Source organism: Pongo pygmaeus, chromosome 2 (assembly GCF_028885625.2).
Source record: "Pongo pygmaeus isolate AG05252 chromosome 2, NHGRI_mPonPyg2-v2.0_pri, whole genome shotgun sequence".
Taxonomy (NCBI): domain Eukaryota; kingdom Metazoa; phylum Chordata; class Mammalia; order Primates; family Hominidae; genus Pongo; species Pongo pygmaeus.
In genome coordinates this window covers 104,718,324-104,739,840 of record NC_085930.1, presented here as the reverse complement: position 1 = coordinate 104,739,840, position 21,517 = coordinate 104,718,324, and the positions used below count along the sequence as shown (strand labels likewise).

Below are 21,517 nucleotides of genomic sequence, written 5' to 3'. Positions count from 1 at the left end.
CCAATTTAATGTCCCTGTCTAGGGGAACTGGAGACTGATAGCTTCTCTGAGTGTTTCTAGGACTGGCTGACTTTTCCTTCAGACTTCATTCACATGCACTTCTGACATGGATCCCTATCAAACTGACTGATCCAGATGCAGGTGTACATTTTCTTTTTTCTTTTTCTTTTTTTGAGACAGAGTTTCACTCTTGTTGCCCAGGCTGGAGTGCAATGGTGCAGTCAGCTCACTGCAGTGTGGGCGAAGGATTACCTAGGTGCTGAGGCAAGAGATTGAAGGCACAAACTGTTTCAGTATAATAAAGAAAATAGTTAGAATAGTTATAATACAAATTAGATATAGAGATGATCATTGACATTATCAATCATTAGTATAAACATTATTAATCATTAGCTTTTAATATTATTCTTTGTTGTATTACTAATATAAACAAGAAATAACCGGCAGGTATAGGGTCAGGTGCTGAAGGGACATTGTGAGAAGTGACCAAGAAGGCAAGAGGTGTGTCCTCTGTCACGCCCGCATAAGGGCCGCTTGAGGGCTCCTTGGTCAAGCAGTAATGCCAGTGCCTGAGAAGGCACCCGTTACTTAGCAGACCATGAAAGGGAGTCTCCTTTCCTTGGAGGAGTCAGGGAACACTCTACTCCACCAGCTTCTTGTGGGAGGCTGGCTATTATCCAGGCCTGCCCACAGTTATCCAGAGGCCTAAACCCCTCCCTGTGATGCTGTGCTTCAGTGATCACACTCCTTGTCCACTTTTCATGTTCCTCCCATATTCCTAGTTCCTCTTTGATCTCGCTCTGTCACCCAGGCTGGAGTGCAGTGGCGTGATCTCGGCTCACTGCAAGCTCCGCCTCCTGGGTTCACGCCATTCTCCTGCCTCAGCCCCCCAAGTAGCTGGGACTACAGGCACCCGCCACCACGCCCAGCTAATTTTTTGTATTTTTTTTTAGTAGAGATGGCGTTTCACCGTGTTAGCCAGGATGGTCCCGATCTCCTGACCTCCTGATCCACCTGCCTCAGCCTCCCAAAGTGCTGGGATTACAGGCATGAGCCACCGCACCCGGCCTGATCTTTCTTATAAGTGCATAGAGGAAAATGCTGACGTACGCTGCCTTCCCTCTCTGCTTCGGCTACCTAAAACAGAAGGGCTCCCTCTCCCATGATCACGTGATTTGCCTGACCTTATCAATCACTTGGACAACTCACCCTCCTTATCCTGCCCCCTTGTCTTTTTTTTTTTTTTTTTTGAGTAGTCTCGCTTTGTCGCCCATGCTGGAGTACAGTGGTGTGATCTCGGCTCACTGCAAGCTCTACCTCCTGGGTTCAAGCCATTCTCCTGCCTCAGCCTCCAGAGTAGCTGGGACTACAGGTGGTCACCACCACACCCAGCTAATTTTTTGTATTTTTAGTAGAGACGGGGTTTCACCACGTTAGCCAGGATGGTCTCGATCTCCTGACCTCGTGATCCACCCGCCTCGGCCTCCCAAAGTGCTGGGATCACAGGCATGAGCCAGCGCGCCCAGCCACCCCCTTGGCTTGTATTCAATAAATATCAGTGCGCCCAGCCATGCAAGGCCACTACCAGTCTCCACGTCTTGGTAGTGGTCCCCCCGGCCCAGCTGTTTTCTCTTTATCTCTTTGTCTTGTGTCTTTATTTCTTATGATATCTCGTCTCCGCACATGGGGAAAACATCCGCTAAGCCCCGTAGGGCTGGACCCTACACTGCAACCTCCCCTTCCTGGGTTCAAGCGATTCTCGTGCCTCAGCCTCCCAAGTAGCTGGGACTACAGGCACATGCCACCATGCACAGCTAATTTTTGTATTTTTAGTAGAGACAGGGTTTCACCATGTTGGCCACGGTGGTCTCGAACTCCTGAACTCAGGCAATCCATCCACCTCAGCCTCCCAAAGGGCTGGGATTATAGGCATAAGACACCATGATTGGCCTTTTTTTGTTTTTCAGGCAGGGTCTCACTCTGTCACCCAGGTTGGAGTGCAGTGGTGCAATCTTGGCTCACTGCAAACTCTGCCTCCTGGTGGAGTGATCCTCCCACCTCAATCTCCTGAGTGGCTGGGACTACAGATATACATGCGCCACCACGCGCCTCTAATTTTTGCATTTTTTGTAGAGATGACGCTCTCTACATGTTGCCCAGGCTGGTCTTAAATTCCGGACCTCAAGTGATCCACCTGCCTTGGCCCCCAAAGTGCTAGGATTAGAGGCGTGAGCCACCGCACCCAGCTCAGATGTACATTTTCTTCCATTTCACATCTCAATTATTACTCACTAGTTCTCTGTCGTCTAAATTCCATATTCCAAAAGAGAGAACCATTTTATTAGCTTTAGTCATCTGTATAAAACAGTAGCTAGAACTATCAGAGACTCCAAAGCAGATGATAACAGGAGGGCACAGGGTGGCATGGTGAAGGAGCAGCAGCTGTGAGCTAGCCGTCCAGTAGAACCACACAGTTAACCTACTCTCCTTGGGGGTAACAAATCAACCCCGTGAATGTGTTCTGAGTAAGAGGAATGCCCAGCACCATATACCAACCTCTCTAAAAAGAGTCTTCCGGAAACAGTCAAAGGTCCCAGAGTACATGGGAGGCTGTCCAGGCAAACTCGGTGGCTGTGTCTGCAGTCGGACCTGAAACCAGAAGTTAAAATGCAGTGACCTACCAGAATCAGAACTGCCTGTCAGCAGCAATGGCCCAACTGTCTGCCAAACTGAACAGGGAAGGCTGTACCCTTGTACATGTCTTTGGTATTCACTTAACCTGCTGGATTCAAACTTCCCTTTCATTTCATTAGTACTTCATTCCTTTTATTGGCAAATAATATCCCATCGTATGAATAAATCACATTTTGTATGCCTGCCTATTCATCAGTTCATAGACATTTGTGTTTTTCCTACTTTTTGATTATTATGAATAATGCTGCTATAAACATTTGTGTACAAGTTTTTTTGTGTGGATATATGTTTTCAGTTCTCTTCGGTATTGTATTGGTCAGAATTCTCCAGAGAAACAGAACCAACAGGAGACATATATCAAGAGATTTATTATAAGCAATTGGCTCATACAATTATAAAGTTTGAGAAGTCCCAAGATCTGTAGTCGGCAAGTTTGAGACCCAAAAAGAACCAACGATTCAGTTCAAGTCTGAAGTCAGGAAAAGACTAATGTCCCACCTCAAGTATTCAGGCAGGAGTTCCCTCTTACTTGCAGGGAAGTGTCAGTCAGCCTTTTGATCTATTTAGGCCTTCAACTGGATGAGGTCCACTCACATTAGGGAGGACAATTAGCTTTAATCAGTCCACAGATTCAAATGTTAATATCCAAAACCACCCTCACAAGCACACTCAGCCTAATGTGTGACCAAATATCTAGGTACTCTGTGGCCTAGTCAAGGTGACACATAAAATTAACCATCACAGGTATTTATCCACTAGCATAATTTCTAACTTATATGTTAACTCTGTTTAAACCTTTTGAGGAACTGCCAGACTGTTTTCCAAAGTGGCTGTACCATTTTATATTCCCATAAGCAGTCTAGGAGGGTCCCAATTTCTCCATATCTTCAATACTTATTATCTTTATATATATATATATACATATATATATATATACGTATATATATACGTACATATATATACGTATATATACATATATATACATATATATATATATACGTATATATATATATACGTATATATATATATATATATTTTTTTTTTTTTTTGAGACAAGGTTTCACTCTGTCACTCAGGCTGGAGTGCGGCGGTGTGATCAATAGCTCACTACAACCTTGACCTCCTGGGCTCATGCAATCCTCCCACCTCAGCCCCCCAAGCAGCTGGGACTACAGGTGCACACCACAACACCAGGCAAATTTTTGTTTTTGTAGAGACAGAATCTCACTATATTGCTCTATATCTACCTTTTTTTTTAAGCCATCATAGTGGGTATGAGGTGCTATATGATTGTGATTTTGATTTGCATTTCCATGATGGATAATGACATTGAACAACTTCTCACATGCTTATTAGCCCATCTTCTTCAGAGAAATGCCTATTTAGGTCCATGGCTGGGTGTGGTGGCTCACATCTGTAATCCCAGCACTTTGGGAGGCAGAGGTGGAAGGATCACTTGAGGCCAGGAGTTCAAGATTACAGAAAGCTGTGATGGTGCCACTACACTTCAGCTTGGGTAAAAGAGCAAGACCTGGTCTATTTTTATTTGTTTATTTTTTTGAGACAGGGTCTCATTCTCTCGCCCATGCTGGAGTGCAGTGGTATGATCTCGGCTCACTGCCACTTCCGCCTCCCAGGCTCAGGTGATCTTCCCACCTCAGCCTCCCAAGTAGCTGGGACCTCAGGTGCATGCCATGCTCGGCCAATTTTGTTTTTTTTGTAGAGATGGGGTTTCACCATGTTGCCCAGGCTGATCTGGAACTCCTGGACTCATAAAATCTGCCTGCCTCAGCCTCCTAAAGTGCTACAATTACAGATATGAGCCACCATGGCCAGCCAAGACCCAGTCTCTTTAAAAAAGAAAAAAAAAAAAAAAAAAAAAAAGGCCAGGCACGGTGGCTCACACCTGTAATCCCAGCATTTTGGGAGGCTAAGGTGGGTCAATAACCTGAGGTCAGGAGTTCAAGACCAGCATGGCCAACATGGCGAAACCCCGTCTCTACTGAAAATACAAAAATTAGCCAGGCGTGGTGGCACGCACCTGTAATCCCAGCTACTTGGGAGGCTGAGGCAGGAGAATCGCTTTAACCCAGGAGGCAGAGGTTGTGGTGAGCCAAAATCGCACCTTTGCACTTCAGCCTGGGCAACAGAGTGAGACTCCTTCTCGAAAAAAAAAAAAAAAAAGATTCTCTCTCTCCCTCTCTCTCTCTCTCTTGACAGGCTCTTACACTGTCACCCAGGCTGGAGTCTTTGCCCATTTTTAATTGGATTATTTGTCTTTTTTTTTTTTTTGAGGCGGAGTCTTGCTCTGTCACCCAGGCTGGAGTGCAGTGGCTCAATCTCAGTTCACCACAAGCCTCCTGGGTTCAAGCGATTCTCCTGTCTCAGCCTCCCGCATAGCTGGGATTACAGGTGTGTGCCACCATACCCAGCTAACTTCTGCATTTTTTTTTTTTTTTTTTTTTAGTAGAGACAGGGTTTCACTGTGTTAGCCAGACTGGTCTCGAACTTCTGATCTCAGGTGATCCACCCGCCTCAGCCTCCCAAAGTGCCGGGATTACAAGCGTGAGCCACCGGCCCGGCCCTGATAAATGTTTACTGTTGTTTTAAGCCATTAAGTTTTGGGGTAAGTTGGTTTTGTTTTTTGGGTTTTTTTGAGACAAGGTCTTGCTCTGTCACCTAAGCTGGCATGCAGTGGTGCCATCTTGGCTAACTGCAGCCTTGAACTCCTGGGCTCAAGTGATCCTCCTGCCTCATTGGAGGAAACTATTAAACCGCAATAGATAACTGATATATCCAGTTACTTCTGCAGTCTTTTTCCTGAATTTTGTTTTGTTTTGAGACAGAGTTTCACTCGTTGCCCAGACTGGAGAGCAATGGCATGATCTTGGCTCACCGCAACCTCTGCCTCCCAGGTTCAAGTGATTCTCCTGCCTCAGCCTCTCAAGTAGCTGGGATTACAGGCATGTGCCACCACTCTTGGATAATTTTGTATTTGTATATTTATTTTTATTTATTTATTTATTTTTGAGATGTAGTTTCACTCTCGTTGCACTCCGGCTGGACAGCAATGGTGCGATCTGGGCTCACCGCAACCTCTGCCTCACGGGTTCAAGCGATTCTCCTGCCTCAGCCTCCCAAGTAGCTGGGATTACAGGCATGCACCACCACGCCCAGCTAATTTTGTATTTTTAGTAGAAATGGGATTTCTCCACGTTGCTCAGGTTGGTCTCGAACGCCCAATCTCAGGTGATCTGCCCGCCTCAGCCTCCCAAAGTGCTGGGATTACAGGCGTGAGCCACCATGCCTGGCCTAATTTTGTATTTTTAGTAGAGACGGGGTTTCTCCATGTTGGTCACCTGCTCTCGAACTCCCGACCTCAGGTGATCTGCCCGCCTCGGACTCCCAAAGTGGGATTACAGGCGTGAGCCACCGCGCCCAGCCCTTCCTGGATGTTTTTCCTGCTTACTGTTCTTCCAAATCCTTCTCAAGGTTGCTATTATACTAACCTTTCCAAAACATCATTTTTACCATGTTGTTTCTTTATTTCTTTAGAATCTCTTATTCTGGTATTTGTCAGGTCCTTCTATATCATTTTTACCATTTTTTTTAAATTTCTTTAGAATTTCTTACTCTTGTATTTTTCAGGGCCTTCCATATCAAACCAAGGAAGTCCCTCTCTGGGCAACAGAGGTGACATGTAAGTCTGAGGGGTTTATGGGACACAATGGAAATGCCCAGAGGCCACCACACCTTTACATCCAAAATCCCTCATATTATCCTTCAGATCTCCCATAGTCAGGCATAACCTCCCCTAGTTAGTAGAGAGAGAGAAATGGATCAAAGCTTCTGACTAGACCGGGTACAGTGGCTCATGCCTATAATCCCAGCACTTCAGGAGGCCAAGGCAGGAGGATCACTTGAGGCCACAAGTTTGAGACCAGCCTGCCCAACATGGAGAAACCCCATCTCTACTAAAAATACAAAAATTAGCCAGGCATGGTGGTGGGCACCTGTAATCCCAGCTACTCAGGAGGCTGAGGCAAAAGAATTGCTTGAACTCGGGAGATGGAAGTTGCCATGAGCCAAGATTCTGCCACTGTACTCCACCCTGGGTGACAGAGGGAGAGTCTTGTCTCAAAAAAAAAAAAAAAAAAAATTCTGACTAATACCTTTTTGTGATTTTTTTTTTCTTTTGAGACAGTGTCTCATTCTGTTGCCCAGACTGGAGTGCAAAGGCTCATTGCAGCCTCAAACTCCTAGGTTCAACCGATCCTCCAGCCTCACCCTCCTGAGTAGCTGGGATTACAGGTGTGCACCACCATGCCCAGCTACTTTTTGTATTTTTTATAGACATGAGGTCTTGCCATGTTGCCAAGGCTGCCTTTTTGTGATTTTATATACACTTCATACCTCATACCTGTCTCAACAGGATATCAGCCATTCAAACCAGCAAGAACATTGAAGTCCTTTGCAGGTGGTTGTTTTTTTGTTTGTTTGTTTGTTTGTTTTGTTTTTTTTTTTTTTGTTTTGTTTTGTTTTTGGGAAGGAGTCTCACTCTGTCACCCAGGCTGGAGTGCATGGCACAATCTCAGCTCACTGCAATCTCCGCCCTGTGGGTTCAAGCGATTCTCCTGCCTCAGCCTCCCAATTAGTTGGGATTACAGGTACCTGCCACCACGCCCAGCTAATTTTTTTTGTATTTTTAGTAGAGATGGGATTTCACCATGTTGGCCAGGCTGGTCTCGAACTCCTGACCTCAGGTGATCCACCTGCCTCAGCCTCCCAAAGTGCTGGGATTAACAGGCATGAGCCCACCGTGCCTGGCCTAGGTTGTCTTATTTTATAATATGATCCCCACTTGCAAGCCACACTCACCTTCACTCCTGCCTTCCCCACATCAGACTGTCTGGGTCTCCCTACTCCTTCAGTCTGAACTCACCCAGCTCTTGAATGCCTGTTCTAACGCGTCACCCTCCATAGAGGCTTTTCATGCCCCACTCTGAAACGTTGCAGCTTTTGCCTTGTCAGGACACACAGACCACAGCTCAGTTACACTATCTTGGACTTTTTTTTCTTCTCCTTTTTTTTTTTTTTTTTTAACCTTGGACCTCTGAAAGCACCTTAAGGTCAGGCTTTGATTGGAGCCCACCCAGCTCACTAAGGCCAAAAACACAGCAGTCAGCAATTTGTGGTTTTGGTTTAAGCTAAAAAGAGGCTTTCTGGTTGCTAAATATGCCAGTGAGCATTTCAGTTATTTGCACTTCAGTGCAGAGGTCATCCAGTCCTTCTTGGGAGTGACATCAAGGACAAACGTGATATGGAGGTAGGAGCAATATTTGCACACACATATATATATATATTTTTTTAAGGGCGGCCCCAGAGGCCTAGAACTAATAAGATATCTACCTATACGGACCAAGAGCAGGAAGAAAGGCCAGACAATCGTCCCTCAGTAGACAGTGCCGCTTGGAATGACCACAGTCTGGGAAGCACTAACACACGGCATTTACCACCAGCTAAATAAACATTTGATTTCATGTTGCACAATGACCTAGCCAGTCCAGCTACTTTAACCCTGGTCTTCCTATAGAATGACTCCAGTATGAGTTCTACTTCAGGGTAGCTCCTCTCTTGGATGAAAGGCAGCAAAGAGCTTGCTGCCCAAGCTGGCCAAGAGGAAGTGCCCACAAAACTATTTCGCTGTGGAGGAAATCTGACCTAACATCCTAACAAACCCCCTCACATGGGCTTCCAATCTTTTAAAACTCATGTCTGCTCCCCACAGGCCCACCCTGGCAATGACTTGTCAATTTCCTTCAAGTCTATGTCCAGAAATAAAGTGAGAAAATTGGATGCAGCTTCGCGTGCTAAGCCATGGGGGATGGACTTTGGTCCCCCAGCAAAGCATTAATGAAGGTGTCGCAAGGGGAATAATTGAGATATGATATGAGGAAGACCAGAGAACAATCCCTGATGAATGTCCTCCCTCCCAAGCCTCAGTCTGACCATAGCTTCCTCATCTGGGAGTTGTGAGAATGAGGCTGGCCTTGTGCGAAGCTGATCACCTTGCTTTCCGTGGAAGGGGCTCGGTCACTGAGGTCATCATTGCTTCTTACAGGATGCCTCTGCCCAGGAGGCTGAGCAGGCCACCGTTGGGTGACAGGCCGAAGAGTATCAAATATCTCCCCGGGCCGGGAAAGGTGCGAAAGAGATGGGTACTCTTGCCCCAGGGGAATGTATCAAAGGACACCTCCAGAAAAACCGTACCGCTCTGCCTTTAGTTGTCTTCCTGGGGCGGGCTTTACAGGGGACTTGTTTCAACCTTAATGATAATATTAGGATTGGCTGAAACTAAAACTATGGAGAGACGTTTATTCTTTCCCATCCCTAAAGAAGTGGCGCAGGGTCAGGAGGGACTGCGGGACAGGGAACTTTACATCAGAGCTCTTGACAGGCAGTTAGAGGCTGCTCACTTTGCGCCGCCGCCTGGCTCTTTGGAGCGCAAGGTACAGCTTCCTGCCCACGCCTGAAAGAGAGATTCCCTAGACTTCTCACGGAAGCTCACACAGGCCCCTCTTCTGCCCAGCGTCCGCGCCTCGCGGGGGACCATGCTTTCCGCACCCCATCCGGGCCTCCTCCCCAAAGCCTGCGACCCAGCCTCCCGCACCTTGACCGTGTCCAGAGGGTGACCCACGAACACCAGGCACACGCCGCCAAAGCCGCCGGCCAGCAGGTTCTTGAGCGGGCTGATGGGTTTCGGGTGGTCGGCCATGGTCAGTCCGTCTGTCACTCCGTCTGTCAGTTCTCGGGCCGTACTGGCTTCTCAGCCCCAGCTGCAGTGCCGGCGCCGCCGACCTTTCACCCACTTTCGGGTGGGCGGGGCACGAGCCCGGGGCAGGTCGGGAGGAGGGCCCAGTTGGCTCGGTAGGGCTTCCGCCCGGGGATGCTTCCGGCCTCGGCCCCGCTTCGATGGGCGTGGCAGAGCGCAAAGCCGCATGGGCGGGGTTTGGGAGTGTCGGCCAGCGGGCCTATTCCTCCAGGAAGCCTTCCCAGACTTCAGTGTTTCCTCTGAGCTCCCATTCATCCGCTCACTCCAGAGAGATCAGTTGCGCCCTGCCATATGCCAGGCGTCCCTCTAGGTGTTGGAGGCACCCCGGTAGTACAACACACAGGTCCCTGTCCTCCTGGAATTTACAGACCATAACAAAGATAAATAACTAAAAAATGCATAGTATATCAAGTAGTAATAAGTGCTACGGAGAAAAATCCAGGAAGAGAGTTAGAGGGTGTGTGGGACAAGTGATTTGCAATTTTGGTTAGTTGAATAAGGGAGGGTTTAACTGAAAAGGTGACAGGATTCAAGACCTGGGAAGATGAGAGAGGGAGTTCTGTTCATACATAACAGGGTCAAGGGTGAGGAACCTTCCACCCAGAAGAAAAAGAAAATGCAAAAGCCTTGAGATGGTCTGTGCCTGACATGTTTGAGAAACCACAGGAAGAGGGAGGGTAGTAGCTGATGAGGCGACAGAGGTTTTGGAGGCACTAGAAGACAGGTTTGGGCCTGGTGTTATGGCTCATGTCTGTAATCCCAGCTCTTTGGGAGGCCAAGGCGAGAGGATTGCTTAAACCCAGGAGTTTGAGACCAGCCTGACTTATATAGCGAGACTCTTGTCTCTAAAAAAAAAAGTTAGGCCGGGCCCAGTGGCTCACACCTGTAATCCCAGCACTTTGGGAGGCATATTAACTGAGGTCAGGAGTTTGAGACCAGCCTGCCCAACATGGAGAAACCCCGTCTCTACTAAAAATACAAAATTAGCTGGGCGTGGTGGTGCATGCCTGTAATCCCAGCTACTCGGGAGGCTGAAGCAGGAGAATCACTTAAACTCGGGAGGCAGAGATTGCGGTGAGCCCAGATCGTGCCATTGCACTCCAGCCTGGGCAAAAAGAGCGAAACACTGTCTCTAAAAAAAAAAAAAAAAAAAAGTTAAAGGCCTGATGCAGTGGCTCATGCCTATAATCCCAGCACTTTGGAAGGCCAAGGCAGGTGGATCACCTGAGGTCAGGAGTGCAAGACCAGCTTGACCAACATGGTCAAACCCCGTCTCTACTAAAAATACAAAAACTTGCCAGCCGTGATGGCAGACGCCTATGCCTGTAATCCCAGCTACTAGAGAGTCTAAGGCAGGAGAATTGCTTGAGTCCAGGAGGCGGAGCTTGCAGTGAACCGAGATCTTGCCACTGTCTCTCCTCTGAAGGACGTAGAAGTCATTGCAGGGTACTGAGTGGGGAGCGACATAGTCTGACATCGTTATCAGGATCCCCCTTTGATTGCTGGGTGAAAATAGACTCCAGGGGGCAAGAAGAAACAAGGAGCCTTAAGGAGGCTAAAAGCCATGGCCAGAGATGTTGACTTGCACCAAGGCATAACAGAGGAGGTAGTAAGAAGTGGCCAGATGCGGCCGGGCGCGGTGGCTCACGCCTGTAATCCCAGCACTTTGGGAGGCTGAGGCGGGTGGATCTCGAGGTCAGGAGATCGAGACCATCCTGGCTAACATGGTGAAACCCCGTCTCTACTAAAAATACAAAAAAAAAAAAAACATTAGCCGGGCATCAGGAGATCGAGACCATCCTGGCTAACATGGTGAAACCCCGTCTCTACTAAAAATACAAAAAAAAAAAAAATTAGCCGGGCATCGTGGCGGGCATCGTGGCGGGCACCTGTAGTCCCAGCTACTCGGGAGGCTGAGGCAGGAGAATGGCATGAACCCGGGAGGCGGAGGTTGCAGTGAGCTGAGATTGTGCCACTGCACTCCAGCCTGGGTGACTGAGCAAGACTCCGTCAAAAAAAAAAAAAAAAAAAAAAAGAAGTGGCCAGATTCTGGATATATTCTAAAGAAAAAAAATTTTTAAGTTGTCAATTAATAGGATATAAAGCGGCCAGGCACAGTGGCTCGCGCCTGTAATCCCAGCACTTTGGGAGACCAAGGCATACAGATCATGAGGTCAGGAGATCGAGACCATCCTGGCTAACACGGTGAAACCCCTTCTCTACTAAAAACACAAAAAATTAGCCAGGTGTGATGGCACAGTGCTTGAAGTCCCAGCTACTCAGCAGGCTAAGGCAGGAGAATCGCGTGAACCCGGGAGGTGGATTTTGCAGTTAGCCGAGATCACGCCACTGCACTCCAGCCTGGCAACAGAGTGAGACTCTGTGTCAAAAAAAAATAAAATAAATAAAAATAAATAAATAAATAAAAAGAATATAAAGGATGTCAAAGAAGATTTAAGATTATGGGGCCGGGGCTAGGCACAGTGGTTCACGCCTGTAATCCCAGCACTCTGGGAGGCGGAGGTGGGCGGATCACGAGGTCAGGAGATCAAGACCATCCTGGCTAACACGGTGAAACCCCATCTCTACTAAAAATACAAAAAATTAGCTGGGCATGGTGGCGGGAGCCTGTAGTCCCAGCTACTCGGGAGGCTGAGGCAGGAGAATGGCAAGAACCCGGGAGGCAGAGCTTGCAGGGAGCCGAGATCATGCCACTGCATTCAAGCCTGGGCAACAGAGCGAGACTCCATCTCAAAAAAAAGAAAAAGAAAAGAAAAGAAAAGAATTATGGGCCGGGCACAGTGGCTCACACCTGTAATCCCAACATTTTGGGAGGCCCAGGCAGGTGGATCACGAGGTCAGAGTTCAAGACCAGCCTGGCCACCATGGTGAAACACTCTCTCTACTAAAAATACAAAAATTAGCCAGGCGTGCTGGCATGTACCTATAATCCCAACTGCTCAGGAGGCTGAGGCAGGAGAATCGTTTGAACCCAGGAGGCAGAAGTTGCAGTGAGCCGAGACCACGCCATTGCACTCCACCCCAGGTGACAGAGCAAAACTCCGTCTCAAAAAAAAAAAAAAAAAAAAAAAAAATACAACTATATGCATTGGAGCAAATTTTTAGAAAGGGTTTCATAAATGCCTTCACACAGGAAAAAATAGGCAATCAAGCATTCTCATTCGAATGAGGGGCCAGGTGCAGTGGCTCACACCTGTAATCCCAGCACTTTGGGAGGCCAAGCTGAGTGGATCATGAGGTCGAGAGATCAAGACCATCCTGGCCAACATAATGAAACCCCATCTCTACTAAAAATACAAAAATTAGCTGGGCATGGTGGCACGTGCCTGTAATCCCAATACTAGGGAAGCTGAGGCAACAGAATCACTTGAACCAGGGAGTGGAAGGTGGCAGTGAGCCGAGATTGTGCCACTGCACTCCAGCCTGGCCACAGAGTGAGACTCTGTCTCAATAATAATAATAATAATAATCACGGCCGGGCACCATGGCTAACGCCTATAATCCCAGAAATTTGTGAGGTCAAGAGGGGCAGATAATTTGAGGTCAGGAGTTCAAGACCAGCCTGACCAACATGGTGAAACCCCATCTCTACTAAAAATACAAAAAAAAATTAGCTGGTGTGGTGATGGGTGCCTGTAATCTTGGCTACAAGGGAGACTGAGGCAGAAGAATTGCTTGAACCCAGGAGGCAGAGGTTGCAGTGAGCAGAGATCGCTGACAGAGTGAGACTCTGTCTCAAAAAGAAAAAAAGAATCAGAACACATTATATATATATATATATACTTTTTTTGAGGTGGAGTCTTGCTCTGTGGCCCAGGCTGGAATGCAATGGTGTGATATTGGTTCACTGCAACCTCCACCTCCAGGGTACAAGCGATTCTCTTGCCTCAGCCTCGTGAGTAGCTGGGATTACAGGCACCCGCCACCACACCTGGCTGATTTTTGTATTTTTAGTAGAGACAGGGTTGGCCAGGCGCAGTGGCTCACATCTGTAATCCCACCACTTTGGGAGGCCGAGGCAGGTGGATCACCTGAGGTCAGGCGTTCAAGACCAGCCTGGCCATCATGGTGAAACCCCATCTCTATTAAAAATACAAAAATTAGCTGGGCGTGGTGGTAGGCACCTGTAATCTTAGCTACTCGGGAGGCTGAGGCAGCAGAATTTCTAGAACCTGGGAGGCGGAGGTTGCACTGAGCCAAGATCGTGCCATTGCACTCCAGCCCAGGCAACAACATCAAGACTCCATCTCTGAAAAAAAAAAAAAGATACAAAAATTAGTCAGGTGTGATGGCAGGCATCTGTACTCCCAGCTACTCGGGAGGCTGAGGTATGAGAATTGCCTGAACCCAGGAGGCAGAGGTTGCAGTGAGCCAAGATCTTGCCACTGTACTCCCGCCTGGGTGACAGAGAGAGATTCTGTCTCAAAAAAAAAAAAAAAAAATTGAACCTCATACTCAGCCAAACTAGCATCCAAGCAGGAGGATGAAACAGTATCACTCAACTATGCAAACAGAAATGTAGGAAGTTGGCTCATGCCTGTAATCCCAGCACTTTGGGCGGCCAAGGCGGGTGGATCACAAGGTCAGGAGATCGAGACCATCCTGGCTAACATGGTGAAACCCCGTCTCTACTAAAAATACAAAAAGAAAATTAGCCAGGCATGGTGGTGGGCGCCTGTAGTCTCAGCTACTTGGGAGGCTGAGGTGGGAGAATGGTGTGAACCCGGGAGGCGGAGCTTGCAGTGAGCCCAGATCACGCCACTGCACTCTAGCCGGGGGGACAGAGCAAGACTCCGTCTCAAAAACAAAACAAAACAAAACAAAAAAAAGTAGGAAGTTTGCTATACATGGCTGGGCATGGTGACTCACACCTGTAATCCCAGCTCCTTGGGAGGCCAAGGTGAAAAAAAAACACATAAAAATTAAAAAGTAAAAAACAAAACCAAGAAAGAAGACATGGCAAGCAAATAAATTTGTGAAATCTGAAAACTGTAGTTATCTTTATGATCTTTGATGTTAAAGTTTGCTATATGTGGGAAGGGCATGGTGGCTCAGGCCTATAATTCCAGCACTTTGGGATCCTAAGATGGGAGAATTGCTTGAGCAATTCTCAAGTTAAAGACCAGTCTGGGAAACATGGCAAGACCCCCTCACATCTTAAAAAAAAAAAAAAAAAAAGGCTTTTTTTTTTTTTTTTTGAGACGGAGTCTGGCTCTGTTGCCCAGGCTGGAGTGCGGTGGCGTGATCTCAGCTCACTGCAACCTCTGCGTGAGCCACCGTGCCTGGCAACTTTTTTTTTTTTTTCCTTAGAATCTCACTCCAACACCCAGGCTGAGTGCAGTGGCGTGATCTTGGCTCACTGCAACCTCCAGTTCCTGGGTTCAAGCGATTCTCCTGCCTCAGCCTCCTGAGTAGCTGGGACTACAGGCATGCACCACCAAATCCAGCTAATTTTTGTATTTTGTAGAAATAGGGTTTCACTATCTTGGCCAGGCTGGTCTCAAACTCCTGGCCTCAAGTGATCCAACCGCCTCAGCCTTCCAAAGTGCTAGGATTACAGGCATGAGCCACTGGGCCCCGCCTCCACTTTCTTTTTTATTTTTATTTTTTGAGACGGAGTCTTGCTCTGTAGCCCAGGCTGGAGTGCAGTGGCGCAGTCGCGGCTCATTGCAACCTCCGCCTCCCGGGTTCAAGTGATTCTTCTGCCTCAGCCTCCCGAGTAGCTGGGACTACAGGTGCCTGCCACCACGCCCAGCTAATTTTTTGTATTTTAATAGAGACAAGGTTTCACCATGTTAGCCAGGATGGTCTCGATCTCCTGACCTCATGATCCACTCATGTCCTCCAGAGTGCTGGGATTACAGGCATGAGCCACTGCACCTGGCCAAGCTTCCACTTTCTTTTTCTTTTTTTTTCTTTTTTTTTTTTTTGAGACAGAGTCTCGCCCTGTCACCCAGGCTGGAGTGCAATGGCGAGATCTGGGCTCACTGCAACCTCCGCCTCCCGGGTTCACAGGATTCTCCTGCCTCAGCCTCCCAAGTAGCTGGGATTACAGGCGCTCGCCACTGTGCCCAGCTACTTTTTGTATTTGTAGTAGAGACGGGTTTCACCATGTCAGCCAGGCTGGTCTCCAACTCTTGACCTCCTGATCCGCCCGCCTCAGCCTCCCAAAGTGCTGGGATTACAGGTGTGAGCCACTGTGCCCAGCCTCCTCCACTTTCTTATTTGAAAAACACATTAATTTTTTTTTTCTTTTTTGAGACGATGTCTTGCTCCTGTTGCCCAGGCTGGAGTGCAATGGCCAGATCTTGGCTTACCGCAACCTCCGCCTTCTGGGTTCAAGCAATTCTCCTTCCTCAGTCTCGCGAGTAGCTGGGATTACAGACGGGTGCCACTACGCCAGGCTAATTTTTGTATTTTTAGTAGAGACGGGGTTTCACCATGTTGGCCAGGCTGCTCTCAAACTCCTGACCTTGTGATCTGCCTGCCTCAGCTTCCCAAAGTGCTGGGATTACAGGCGTGAGCCACTGTGCCAAGCCCAGAAAACATTAATTTTTAAAGAACAAAAAGAATAAAAAATAAAATGTCACTGTCCTCTAGCCTGGATGGGAGTGTGAGATCCTGTCTCTACAAAAATAAAAACAATAAAAAAAAAAGAAACATGGCCAGGTGTGGTGGCTCATCCCCTGTAATCCCAGCACATTGGGAGGCCAAGGCGGGAGGATAGCCTGAGACTAGGAGTTCGAGACCAGCCTGGACAACATAGTGAGACCTCGTCTCTACAAAAAAAAAAAAAAAAAAAAAAAAAAAATTGGCCAGGAGTGGTAGCTCACGCCTGTAATCCCAGCACTTTGGGAGGCTGAGGCGGGCGGATCACCTGAGGTCAGGAGTTCAAGAAAAGCCTGGCTAACATGGTGAAACCTTGTCTCTACTAAAAAATACAAAAATTAGCTGTGCGTGATGGCGGATGCCTGTAATCCCAGCTGCTCAGGAGGCTGAGGCAGGAGAATCCTTTGAAAATGGGAGGCGGAGGTTGCAGTGAGCCAGGATCGCACCATTGCACTCCAGCCTGGGAAACAAGACCCAAACCCTGTCTCAAAAGGAAAAAAAAAAAAAAATTAACCTGGCATGGTTGTGCATGTCTGTGGTCCCAGATACTCATGAGGCTGAGGTGGGAGGAGCCCTTGAGCCCAGGATGTTGAGGTTGTAGTGAGTCGTGACTGTGCCATTGCACTCCAGTCCGGGCAACAGAGTGACACTCCATTGCCAAAACAAAATACAAAAAACAAAACAAAACAAAACATCAAACTGAATCTACGGGTTTTTTTTTTTTTTTTTTTTTGAGATGGGGTCTCACTCTGACGCCCAGGCTGGAGTGCAGTGGCACAATCTCGGCTCCCTGCAAACTCCACCTCTCGGGTTCACGCCATTCTGCTGCCTCAGCCTCCCAAGTTGCTGGGACTACAGGCGCCTGCCACCATGCCTGGCTAATTTTTTTTTTTTTGTATGAGATTGTCTAAGAAATTTTTTTTTTTTTTTTCTGAGACGGAGTCTTGCTCTGTCGCCAGGCTGGAGTGCAGTGGCAACTAATTTTTGTATTTTTAGTAGAGAAGGGGTTTCACCATGTGCAACCTCCGCCTCCCGGGTTCAAGCGATTCTCCTGCCTCAGCTTCCCGAGTAGCTGGGATTACAGGCATGTGCCACCACACCCAGCTAATTTTGTATTTTTAGTAGAGACGGGGTTTCGCCATGTTGGCCAGGCTGGTCTTGATCTCCTGAGGTGGCTCACACCCATAATCCCAGCACTTTGGGAGGCTGAGGTGGGTGGATCACCTGAGGTCGGGAGTTCCAGACCAGCCTGGCCAACATGGTGAAAACCCATCTCTACTAAAAATAACAAAAATTAGCCAAGCGTGGTGGCAGGCGCCTGTAATCCCAGCAATTTAGGAGGCTGAGGCAGGAGAATCGCTTGAACCTGTGAGGCAGAGGCTGCGGTGAGCCAAGATCACGCCATTGCACTCCAGCCTGGGCAACAGAGCGAGACTCTGTCTCAAAAAAAAAAAAAGGAAAAATCCCACCTTCTATCTTCAAAAAAATAAACCTTTTTTTAAAAAAGAAAAAGAATAAAAATAAAATGTACTGGTCCGGGCACGGTCGCTCACGCCTGTAATCCCAGCACTTTATGAGGCCAAGGTGGGAAGATTACCTGAGGTCAGGAGTTTGAGACCAGCCTGGCAAACATGGCAAAACACCATCTCTACTAAAAATACAAAATTAGCCAGGCATGGGGGTGCATGCCTGTAGTCCCAGCTACTCAGGAGAATGAGGCAGGAGAATCGCCTGAACCCGGGAGGTGGAGGTTGCAGTGAGTCGAGATTGTACCATTGCACTCCAGCCTGGGCGGCAAGAGCAAAATTCTGCCTCGAAAAATAAAAATAAATAAATAAATAAATAATAAAATGTACTGTACTCCAACATGGGTGACAGAGTGAGATCCTGTCTCTACAAAAGTAAAAAATATTTTAAAGCAGGGTGACTAGTTAAGGGACTACTGCTCACATCCAAAGACACATTGAGGGTGGCTTGGACTAGAGCTGCAGGTAGTGGTAAGTGCTAAAGTCAGGACATATCTCACAGGTATAGCTCATGGGAATTGCTTGTGGACTGAATGTGAAATTTGGAAGAGGAAAACTCATGGAAAACTTGTGATGTGTTTTCTTTCTTTCTTTTTTTTTTGAGACGGAGTCTTGCTCTGTTGCCCAGGCTGGAGTGCAGTGGCGCAATCTTGGTTCACTGCAACCTCCTGGGTTCAAGCAATTCTCCTGCCTCAGCCTCCTGAGTAGCTGGGATTACAGGTGCCCGCCACCATGCCCAGTTAATTTTTGTATTTTTAGTAGAGACAGGGTTTTGCTATCTTGGCCAGGCTGGTCTTGAACTCCTGACCTCAGGTGATCTGCCCACCTCGGCCTCCCAAAGTGCTGGGATTACAGGTGTGAGCCACCATGCCTGGCCAAATTTGTGAATTTTTGGCCTGAGTAAATGGAGTGGTATTGAGCTGGGAAATATTGGGGGAGTGGCAGGTTTGGAGGTAAATTTGAGAACTTTGTTTTATTTAAGACATGTTAAATTTGAGTGCCGATATGATATCCAAATGGAGGTATTGAATGGACAATTGCATATACTAAGTGTGAGGTATAGGAAATTTGGTAGGATTAGAAATGAAAACCTGGAAGTCAGTGTATGAGAGGTCCTAAGGCAAAGAGGTTGAATGAGATCACTGGGGAAGGAGTGTAGATGGAAGAGAGGCTGAGGATTGAGTCTACCAACTCTCCTATGCAGCACTCCTCACGGTGATAATTTTTTTTTTTTTTTGAGATGAAGTCTCACCCTGTTGCCCAGGCTAGAGTGCAGTGGCGTGATCTCGGCTCACTGCAAGCTCCGCCTCCCAGGTTCATGCCATTCTCCTGCCTCAGCCTCCCGAGTAGCTGGTGCCTGCCACTACGCCGGGCCAATTTTTTTTTTTTTGTATTTGTAGTAGAGACGGGTTTTCACGGTATTAGCCAGGATGGTCTTGATCTCCTGACCTCGTGATCCGCCCACCTTGGCCTCCCAAAGTGCTGGGATTACAGGCATGAACCACCATGCCTGGCTCACGGTGATAATTTTTATTTTTATTTTTCTTATATTTCCATCCAGTGCACTCACAGTGGTAATTTGACACTTATTGTTGAATTATTCTACTAATTTCTGCATCTCCTATTAGAACATGGCTCTCACTCTCTTAAGACCCTTGCCCTTGGCCAGGCAGAGTGGCTCACACCTGTTATCCCAGAATTTTGGGAAGCTGAGACAGGCAAATCACTAGAGACCAGGGGTTCGAGACCAGCCTGGCCAACATGGTGAAACCCCATTTCTTTTTTTTTTTTCTTTTTTCTCGAGACAGAGTCTCACTCTGTCGCCCAGGCTGGAGTGCAGTGGCACGAGTGGCGTGATCTTGGCTCACTGCAACCTCCACCTCCCAGGTTCAAGCAATTCTCCTGCCTCAGCCTCCCGAGTAGCTGGGATTACAGGTGCCCACCACCAAGCCTGGCTAATTTTTGTATTTTTTAGGAGAGACGGAGTTTCACCATGTTGGGCAGGCTGGTTTCGAACTCACGACCTCAGGCAATCCGCCTGCCTCGGCCTCCCAAAGTGCTGGGATTACAGGTATGAGCCACCGCGCCTGGCAGTGAAACCCCATTTCTACTAAAAATACAAAAATTGGCTGGGCGTGGTGGCTCACATCTGTAGTACCAGCACTTCGGGAGGCCGAGGCAGGCAGATTGCTTGAGGTCAGGAGTTCAAGACCAGCCTGACCAACATGGAGAAACCCCGTCTGTACTAAAAATACAAAATTAGGCTGGGCACAGTGGCTCACGCCTGTTATCTCAGCACTTTGGGAGGCCGAGGCGGGTGGATCACGAGGTCAGGAGATCGAGACCATCCTGGCTAACACGGTGAAACCCCGTCTCTACTAAAAATACAAAAAATTAGCTGGGCGTGGTGGCAGGTGCCTGTAGTCCCAGCTACTCGGGAGGCTGAGGCAGGAGAATGGTGTGAACCCAGGAGGCGGAGCTTGCAGTGAGCCGAGATCACGCCACTGCACTCCAGCCTGGGCGACAGAGCAAGACTCCATCTCCAAAAAAAAAAAAAAAAAATTACCCAGGTGTGGTGGTGCAGCTACTCGGGAGGCTGAGCAGGGAGAATCGTTTGAATCCGGGAGGTGGAGGTTGTGGTGAGCCGAGATCACGCCATTGTACTCCAGCCTGGGCAACAAGAGCAAAACTCCATCTCAAAGAAAAAGAAATAGAAAAAATAGCTGAACATGGCGGCGCACGCCTGTCATCCTGACATCTCAGCTACTATGGAGGCTGAGGCACAAGAATCACTTGAACCCAGGAGGTTGCAGTGAGTTGAGATCATGCCACTGCACTCCAGCCTGGGCGATAGAGTGATACTCTGTCTCAAAAAAAAAAAAAAAAAAAAAGACATTTGCCCTTCAAATCCAGTCACCATATTACCAGGAAGCACAGGCCACATGGAGAGATCATGCATGTGTATATTCTGGCTGACAGCCCCAGCTAGGCCTCCAGCTGACATCACTCACCAGAAGTATGAGTAAATAACTTTGCCTGTGATTCCACTCCCCAGTCTTTGGGTCTTCTTGCTGAGGCCCCCTCAGCTGTGGAGCTGAGATAAACCTTCCCATTGTGGCTTGTCTGGATTCCTGTCCCAAAGAAACCATGAGAGACTTTGTATATTTTATATGCATTCATATTTTATTTATTTTTTCTTTTTTGAGACGGAGCTACTGTGTTGCCCAGGCTAGAGTGCGGTGGTGCAATCTCAGCTCGCTGCAACCTCCACCTCTCGGGTTCAAGTGATTCTCCCTGCCTCAGCCTCCCGAGTAGCTGGAATTACAGGCACGCACCACCATGCCCGGCTAATTTTTGTATTTTTTAGTAGAGACAGGGTTTTGCCATGTTGGTCAGGCTGGTCTGGAACTCCTGACCTCAGGTGATCCACCTGCCTCCACCTCCCAAAGTGCTGGGATTACAGGTGTGAGCCACCACACCCGGCCCCTATCCTATTCTTATCACTTGAGTATATCACAAATACCTTTCCTTGTCAATAGGTGCCTTAGTACAGCATTTTTTTTTTTCTTTTTTTGAAGACAGGTTCTGGCTCTGTCCCCCAGGCTGGAGTGAAGTAGCCCAATCTCTTGCTCACTACAGCCTCCACATCCTGGGTCTTAAGTGATCCTCCCACCTCAGCCTCCCAAGTAGGTGGAGCTATAAGCACATCCAGCTAACTTGTATTTTTTGTAGAGACAGGGTTTCACCATGTTGCTCAGGCTGGTCTCCTAGGCTCAAGTGATCCACCTGCCTCGGCCTCCCAAAGTGCTGGGATTACAGGCGTGAGCCACCACAC

General features: G+C 47.9%; 1 protein-coding gene across 1 annotated transcript in view; it reads right to left on the bottom strand.

Moving 5' to 3' along the window:
* SLC25A20 (solute carrier family 25 member 20) overlaps window positions 1-20,786 on the bottom strand; it is a 53,806-nt gene extending 33,020 nt beyond the window's left edge. Inside the window, exons 1-3 of the mRNA XM_063661159.1 lie at window positions 20,694-20,786; window positions 9,365-9,881; window positions 2,557-2,649 (exon numbers count right to left, since the gene is read on the bottom strand). Of these exons, the coding sequence (XP_063517229.1) occupies window positions 2,557-2,649; window positions 9,365-9,469 (198 nt within the window). The 5' untranslated portion in view covers window positions 9,470-9,881; window positions 20,694-20,786. The remainder of the gene's footprint in view (window positions 1-2,556; window positions 2,650-9,364; window positions 9,882-20,693) is intronic.
* Window positions 20,787-21,517: the final 731 nt, after the last annotated feature.